This window comes from Bacillus rossius, chromosome 3 (genome assembly GCF_032445375.1).
Source record: "Bacillus rossius redtenbacheri isolate Brsri chromosome 3, Brsri_v3, whole genome shotgun sequence".
Lineage (NCBI taxonomy): Eukaryota > Metazoa > Arthropoda > Insecta > Phasmatodea > Bacillidae > Bacillus > Bacillus rossius.
Genome location: NC_086332.1, coordinates 60,906,899 through 60,915,936, shown reverse-complemented (window position 1 = coordinate 60,915,936; position 9,038 = coordinate 60,906,899). Strand labels below are relative to the sequence as shown.

Here is a 9,038-nt window from a genome sequence, read left to right as displayed (position 1 = left end):
AATATTGCCACCTGACAAAGAAAATTCTCACTGCTCTGCACACAAATAAAAGACTTTCCTGTAATAAACAGTCTGTTAATCCAAAGACCAATACCAAAAGATGTTTCTTAAATGGAAAGTTCTCCATAAACTTTTATGTAAAAACCTAGAAGCACAAACAGCACAATTATGCTGACTGTGAAATGCAACAAGGCATTGGTCAACTTCAACCTGACTGTCAACTTATTCTTATCACATATTTTTTTTTTAATATTTACAGCAATGAGAACTTTTATGTCATTGTCAGGACTTTCCACCAAAAAAATGGTAAATAAAAACATTTATGATATAATGTATTTATTATCACTAGGACACAACCGTCAATGAATGTCATGTAACAGCTACATATGCAGGTATAATGATAATTTTTCAACCCAGCGCACAAACCATACTTTCTACTTAAAAAAAGTGTAACCACACTAAATTGTAATAACAGTTTCCTAAATGTGCACTACCAGTTCCATCACAAAACTATAATTTATAATTCAGCCTGGTTTCAGCATAGTAGAAATCAAATGCCCTAAATCTATTATATACTGCACATCATTGCACTTATATATGTGGTTGAAACAGACACATTTTAGTGTTTGTATTGCAAATATGAAATAAATGCAATCTGTTGAAAATGTTACTTTAGTACGTACTAACATTGTAAACTAGCAACTCAAGTATATGCACATAAATTAAAAATACTGTCTTGACAATGAATACATTAACAAAAGAATACAAAATATCACACGGCAACTCAGATAAGTAAAAAAAAAAAGTCATTTCATGTAAAAAATAAATACTACTTTCAAATGGTTTACAGTATTATTTAACTCACTAGGCATTTGAATTATGACACAATACTGGAGAGATATAATGCTACTGCTATGGAACTAGTAATTTACCACCAACAGAGCAGCCTATTTTAACATCTAATAAATAAAATAATTTGTGTAACACTGCAACTGCATAAAATAGTTGCATCACATATAATTTAATCTAAATGCATATAGCTAAAATAGTGGCTTACTCTTATGCTGCATAATTCAAAGGACTACCAAATGGTTAGTATATATATGATAAATTTCTTACTTTCCACAACAATTATCTAATTTTTAAAATTATTCTCTCTAGTGTCATGCTTCATTTTTAATACCAGATAAAATCCAATTCTGTCAATATACTTAATATACATACTTGATTTTTCTCAGCAATTTTTAGGTGTTTCCAAGTTTCCATAGTATGCAGCTGGACATAATTTTAACCTTCTGTATTTATTTATTCATTCAAAAAGTAAACATTTACCTAGATGCATAGAAATTTTGTTTTATGTGAGGTTAAATGCTTTAAAACATTTTAGTTTACAAAATATTGAATATAATGTACCTACACTTAAAAAGAGGTGTACATTAAGACAATGCAAATTCCAAGTCAACTTGCATTTGATTTCGTTAACTGTCAATGCAGAGCTGAAATAAAATAATTATAAATTTGGTTTAGGCTAATTAATGTAAATTTTTGCATTTCGATTTTTGTTACTAATCTTAACTACTGAATCAATTTTGATAACTTTTGGAACAAACTGGAACACCACACAGGCTATGTATATATTATGAAATCTCCCATCCCAAGAGATGAAAATGAGGTGAATTTGTTTTATAATTTGGAATCACGCACATTAGTAAGAGAAGTATAAAAATTTAAGATCACCAAGATTTTGTATCACCGTGATAGTTTAAAACTTTTTAAACAGAGAATAGACACTCTTCTCTTTTTAATTTTTTCCTTTAACACTATTTGGTGAGAGACAAGCAAAATTTAATGTACTTTCTAAATATTATGAATTTTACTTGTAGAATGTTTTAGTATTGTGGAAACAATTTAAAATGTTTTTAAAAAAATGTGCTAATCCCTTGTTCATTTAAATTGCGTTCATCAAAGATTATTGGGTTTTGCACATGTCTGTTTAATGTATTTAAAATTATTACTAATATGATACAAATGCAAAAGCTCTTATCCTCAACTAAACTTTACATACAAAAATTTTTCGGTGAACTTTCATCATAAATTCTGGTTAGTCCTCGAAAAACAAACAGGTTACCTTCCTGTAAGCATTTGAGTGTCCATTAGGCAAAGTGTGTGTTGATTAAATTGAGTGTCCTTGTAAAAAAAAAACTGCTTTAATTCAAGAGTTATCTTCTTGGGCCTTCAAAACATGCCTACATTACACATTGTCTCTCATAAATGGCAAGGTGCATAAAAAAAATGCTTAAAATAAAAGTTTTTCACAAAAAAATTATAAATAAAAGAGATTTTCACAAAATGTTTAATTTGATTTATGGCTTCAAGAGAAAAGTTTATTATTTCATGCCAAAAAATTTCAAAGATTAGATTTTGGGATCCTAATATTAAAATTACATTTATATTTCATCACATCTTTTTATAATGACTAATCAAATTAATTTTCAATGAAGTATTCTTCACAGCATAATAATGCATTATCAGCTCCGTAAATTTTACAAGTCCCATGTCACACAGTACTAATTGTGTTGCTCGTAAATGTTCAAATTGCAAATATCAAGTTGTTAATAAATTTATGAAACATAAAACATTAACAAAAACATTCAAAGGAACATTCAACCCTAAGATCAAAAAATGTTACCAAAAGAAGCCATCTTATATTATTGATATTTTGGCCCCATTGACACGTTGTATTTTATATAAATAATTTGGGAGGATGGAGAATAGCACAACTATTTTATTTTAAAATTAGCTTTTTTTTTTGAAACTTATTTAAAGCTATTTATTTACATTTTAAATGTATTTTTAAAACCCAAATATTCATACACACAAATTCTTACAAATAACACTATTTCACTTAATTATTATGCATAAAAAATTGCTTATTCCTTTTAAAAATAACTCTAAAACAAAAATTCAAATGTTTATTTTACTTAAAAGAATATATGGTAGAACAATATACTAGCAAACAATATGTATGAGGTTTAAGTTATAGTAATTCACAAATCAATTGGTTTAATTGTGTTAAGTCTGTGAGATGAGAAAATCTGTAGCAAAGTTGGTAAGTGGAGAGTTTTTTTTTGTTTTAAGTATTAACTGATTTTGCTGGTACGTCTTTGGTGACAAACAATGTAAAGAAATTTTAATTGCATGATTTCCACACAAAAGCAAGGTACGGATATAAGGTGCGTCAGGTTACTTTAAGTCTACATACAAGACTATGTTGTTTCTTTCTAAATGAAAAAACAATAAATTTTGTAACCAAATTTTGAAATGTGTCAAAAAGAAAAGTGTATCAGTTTGTGGCAATCTATAATTGGTATTTTATAACTGAATGGCATTTTAAACTAATTTAGCTGGGGAAAAACGCCATTATTTTGAAAATTAGCTAAAATAACCAAACAATAGCATTGAAAGTGTACATATAAAGAAAATATATATACATACACACACATATAAAGCAAGATGGTAAGTTTTTCGGGCCATATATATAACTTCATGGGATGTCAGAAGCTGACAATGGCTGACTGCAACAAATTTATATCCCTGTGAGATCATTGGGGTTCAGCGTTTTATTCATTCTGAAGAACGACTAAACCTCTAGAAAAATTACCATGACATATTCATTCTTATACAGACTAATAAATATAACGTGTTGTGGCATAGGTCTGTCAATCCCTTTAATTTCTTGATTATTGTATGTATTTTTTTGGTTATTTTAACAACACTAATTTTATTTACTTAAAAATTTATTTTTTATACTTATGGAAAATATGGTTCAAAATGTTTTATAAAGGTTGGCAATGATTTTGAAAAAAACACTGGAAAGACTAAAAGCTGAGAGATTGAACACAATTTATTAAAGTTTTAATTTTTATTATTAGTGTGAGTGTAGACACTTTAAAGTATTTATATTTATATACTTATGTGTGTGAGCATAAACATTTGGAAAGGGTGTGTCAAGACAGTCTGCGGGTGGCTGACGTTGTGGTAGGTCACGATCGCGGCGTTAATTGTTTGACACGTATCAGCGCAATGCCTCAAAGTGGTTTCAAAGAGGCGACTATAATTTTTCATTTAATATTGTTTTTATATTTACTGGTATTTACTATTGTGCATATATTGAGGTTATTAAAGGTACAAAGAGTGAAAACTTTAATCATATTATATATTACCATGCACGTATGCATTTTAGTGGTAATTATTTTATAAATAACATCTTTTACAAAACTTATTGCCTTAGTATTCCTTGTAAACATTGGTTTTAGATACGGATTTATTAACTTTTAAATTGCTCTTAAATGCTCAGGAAGTTGACCAGTGAATTTTATTGCTATTATCATGTTTCTTTCATACTCTGCTCTTTTTTTTTTGTTGAGATTTAAACATCTGTCAGTTTTGTTTTGAGCTCACTCTCTTTAGTTGTTAGAGCTTTTTTTAATTCTCAGGCAGCCTTCAATTACTTTTCAATTTAAATATTATGATACCACTGAGGCCACGCAGGCCTAGTCTGGGTGAGGGGACAAAAGTCACTCAATGGTAGTTAGAGCAGCGACTTTCAGTGTAAACTCTGCCTTAACAAGGATGTATTTTCAATAACAAAAAATAAAAATCATTATAACAAAAAAATAATAATCAGATGGCATCTTTTGGTTTGTGTCTCCCTTAAAGTTCAAGTTCACAAACAATACTAAAACTTCAACTTCCACGACACAAGTGCACGTCAGAGAGCAAATATCGGCATCACTAATTAAAATTAAAAAATAAGCATTTTTATATCTTAAATCTTGTCTTTTTTTTAGAGTTGAATTGAATAAATTTTGGTAGCTAAAGGATGCATAAGAAGCCTTTGGTTTGACATGGATAATCAATGGACACATTTTATTTTCCATAACAGCTGATGTTCAAGTTTAAGTTTGTGGTAGGACCATTTATTAATAACTCGAGCACACTACAAACCATGCTTACTCAAACAATAAAAATAACTAATTTTTTATTCCAATGTAAAAGTTTGGATGAAAAGGACAATATCCATAATTATACATCACGATACTTTGCATTCACCAATATGAATACTAATTACCTCACTTACTTTACATGTTTATGGCAGCCTGCCTGTGCAGAAATTTATTACTGCTGGGCTGCTACAATTTCTAGGAGAAGAATGGAAATGTCTGTAGAAGCAATTTCAAAATCCGTTTTAACAATAAGGTATTAATTTAAACTACTAAATATTTACGGCTTCCATTACCAAAATCTCCTTTAGTCAAAGATTTACTGTTCTGCCACAATAGCAGCAGTGTTACGATACGTACAATGCATTGCACCAATTTTAAAACTATGCTTTATAGGCATATCTTGCACATTCATATTCAATTAACTGCCCACTAGGCCCAAACATACAGTTCTTAAGGGCTTGTTCACCAAACATCATACACAATACAATGTACTGTTCTAATAAAAACAGTACAACATGTAAATATAATTTTTAACTTGACACACAGTTTTCAGAATTCACAGCGTATGTGCTAACCGTGAATGCTGAATGCACTTGGAAACTAACATGTAAAAATGCTTAACTTACACAAAATGTTGAGCTCCACTTCATGCAGCGATGTACCTATCTACAATGGTTCCTTCCTAGCATTAAATGTAAATACCACAACTGTGTGTGAAGTGAGTGTGGGCAAGCAACACATTGCAGCCAGCAGAATACAGCAAGACTTGGGGTCCCCAGTCCCGGGGCTCAGGACGGTGAGGGGCAGAGCTAAGAGAACATAGCACACGCTGCAATTTGCAACCCCCCTTCTCTATCAGGCACATGGAGTTACTTACTGCCCTCAAAGTAAACACTAACCATAACCCCATAACCAAACACTGGTATGCTCCTGCTGCTTTAACACACTATTTTTTTTGCAGAAATCATATCTTTTTGTTAGTACTGACCCTTCTTGTCCAACAAATAGATGTTGAAAACTCGTCTGTATTTCCACTATCAAAGTAAACACAGCAGTCCCAAAAACTTAATACGTTTCACTTCAATATATTCATCCACAAAAAAATAACAAACTTAAATTCACCCTATTCCATCTCAAATAGCAACTAAATATTGTTCTTGGTAACTTTTTTGTAGTGTTTCCCAAGGTCAGAATATTTATAATGTATTAAACCGCTATTCAAAATCCTCAACTTAAAGTATTTTAATCCGAATTTCATACATATAATAAAACTGCAAACAAGACTGCAAAATGTGAAGTTGAGATTAGGATACTGCCAAAAATTATTTTTTTCGTAACTTGATTTCTAACTATATACCAAGCTGTGACATGCATAACCTATACAGTAAAACTCGCTTAAGACTTTCCCGCGTAACAAGTTTTCCCATTTATTAAGTTCAAAAAATTATTCCCTTGATCACTTCCATATATCCCTATGTTAATTTTTCCCTTTCATAACGTTTGTGTTTATATATGCTTCCCACATATAACCTTCCGTGTTTGTAGAAAAAATATAAAATAATTAACATTAACCGGATAATTGAACATCAGTATAGTTTTAATGGGAATACCAAAGAAAAAATTATTAACAGTACAATGGTATTTAAAACTTTAGTCACGTGTTAGAAAATGGTGTGTAGATGGAACAGCGGCTCAGTCAAGCAGATGATTGGTCGCAAAATACACTTGTAACAGCGTGTGGTGCAGGTTTCGACGATCGTGTGCGTTTATCATTCGTGAGAATTTATGCCTCAATAGGGGAAATTGTGTGTTAATTAAAAAAATGTACGTATGTATTTACAAACGATGAGTTAATTTGAACAGCATAAAGTTTACCATTATAATGAGTAATTAGGTTTGGTTAGTTAAATGTACCCTGTTTTATCGCAGAATCGTCGCACGGCATAATCTTTGTAACAATATTTTAGGCAGTCAAAATTTGGATGAAAAAAACCTCTCGCGTAAACGTTTCATGATGCTTTTGGTTCCGCTATTAGATTCCGAGCGCTTTCTGTAGGTATTTTTTCCGTATAAAACGATGTATTTTAAAGTAGAAATCTAATAATTATTTGTACATTACCACTTACTTATTTAATTAATTGAAATACGAAGTTTATGTGTAAATTTTCTTTTAAAAACATTGTTAAATGTTATAACCTTTATCTGTTTGTCTGCGTCGCCCTGGTGTACTGCTCATAAAAATGCAGCCAGCGCTAGTTGGTATCATTCATGTTTGGTTATGTTGCTTCCCGTATAGAGCACGCTAACGTAGTCGAATATCGATAACGTGCCCATTGCATGCAATGCGCGCTCTCTGTCGAGTGCCAAGTTAACTACATTTGATAGCTCACACTCTTTCGTGGCAAGTGTGAACTACGACGACAGTTATGCGTTAGTTCAGGCTCACAGATTATGTTTTTCTATTTAAAGTTGAAGAAAGGTTTTTGTTGCATGACTTGATAATTTAAATATTTTGGCGTGCATTTGTATACTCTACTTTTTAAATAAATGTACTTTCCATGAATGGGTTTCGTTTTTATAAATAACTTTACCTAAAAAAATTTTTTTCTCATAAAAATCACACCCCTACTTAGCAAACTTGATTTTTGTATAAAATGTGTGACGATTATGCGATAAAACACGGTATCTAACCAAACAACTTGTTTTACCAGTTAAATTAGTTACAGTATCAAAACCCTCTTTTAAAAAATGATTGAAAAATAAAGGAAGTAAAAGAAAGCATTTAAAATTCTTTTTTTATAAATTTGTTTTCTTTTTCTTTAGAATAACCCAAGTTTTTAAAGTTTCAATTCATAGTGTACATAAAATAATTCTTAAGGGAGTAAAAGGCCAAAATGAACATTTGATACTGAATTTTAGAAGTGACGTTAAATTTTACACAGATTTTTACACTGCTGTTCTGTTTTAGTACAGACTTTTTGCACTGCTTTTTCCTTATTTTAACACCGCTTCTGATTAATTTTATTTACAGTTTCTCAGGGTCCCTAGGCATTTTCAAGTTTTGAATAAACATGCTTTTTGAACACAGATTTCATGAAAAATTGTGCAAGGTTTATTAGCATAAATAATGTATATAAAAATTCCAAGAAAATCATTTTTCAATGAGAAAATGTCTGAATAATGGATTAAAACATTATTTTTGCATTAATTCCTAAATATTCGCATTGACAAAATTTTCCAGTCCGTAATTATGTATCAATGAAAATGAGATTTTACTTCATTGAAATATTGTCTTTCATTTTTAATTATAACATAATTTTAATTCCTACAGAACAGTTACATGAGAAACATTACTAATCTTAGTAATCTTGGTAATACAGCTCAATACAAATAAGGTAACGTTTATGGTTTTGCAGCAAAGTATTTTTACTTACTGTGTCAATTAATTAAAAAAAAAAAAATGTATAATACTATTATGTTTAGATAGTTAATTTTAAAAGCAACATAGCCCAAAAAGGCTAAAGAAAAATATAAAAAATTGTATATGCATTTGCAAATACTTGTGGGATGCAAATTTGCATCACTAACAAATAAACACAATACAAATATATTATTTATGTTCACTGGCAACAAAAACCTCTATAGAGGGTTACGAAATGAGCAAATGGCAGGAATGATTATGGAAGGGAACACAGCTGTAGTTCCCCTAGTTCTGCACTTTACAGCTGTCGAGCCCCGGGAAAGAGAAACAAGACCAAGTGAGTAGGGAGGAAAGGGAGACCGACAAGCCGCTCTATTTTAACTGGCAATGTGTGCGTGCTAGTCAAAGTAGGTCCAAGTCCGAAAGGTGGAACTCATCTTGCTCGATGGGTTTCTTGAGCCACAGGCCCAGGTCAGCTCTCTTGAACGCCTCCAGCAACTGATACTTTGCCAGCTGCAATCAAAGAATGTGCAGTGAAGTATAAAAGAAAACTGCAAACCTGGAATTCAAACACACAAGGTGATTTGACCCTCGAGCCGTGGTTCTTTCAC

The 9,038-nt window shown here is 30.9% G+C and overlaps 1 protein-coding gene across 2 annotated transcripts in view; it reads right to left on the bottom strand.

Annotated features, from left to right (window-relative positions):
- Positions 1-319: 319 nt before the first annotated feature.
- Positions 320-9,038, bottom strand: part of LOC134530764 (double-stranded RNA-specific editase Adar) — a 99,053-nt gene continuing 90,334 nt past the window's right edge. For both annotated transcript variants that reach the window (XM_063365925.1, XM_063365926.1), the window contains exon 14: positions 320-8,940. In XM_063365925.1, the coding sequence (XP_063221995.1) occupies positions 8,830-8,940 (111 nt within the window). In that variant the 3' untranslated portion in view covers positions 320-8,829. The remainder of the gene's footprint in view (positions 8,941-9,038) is intronic.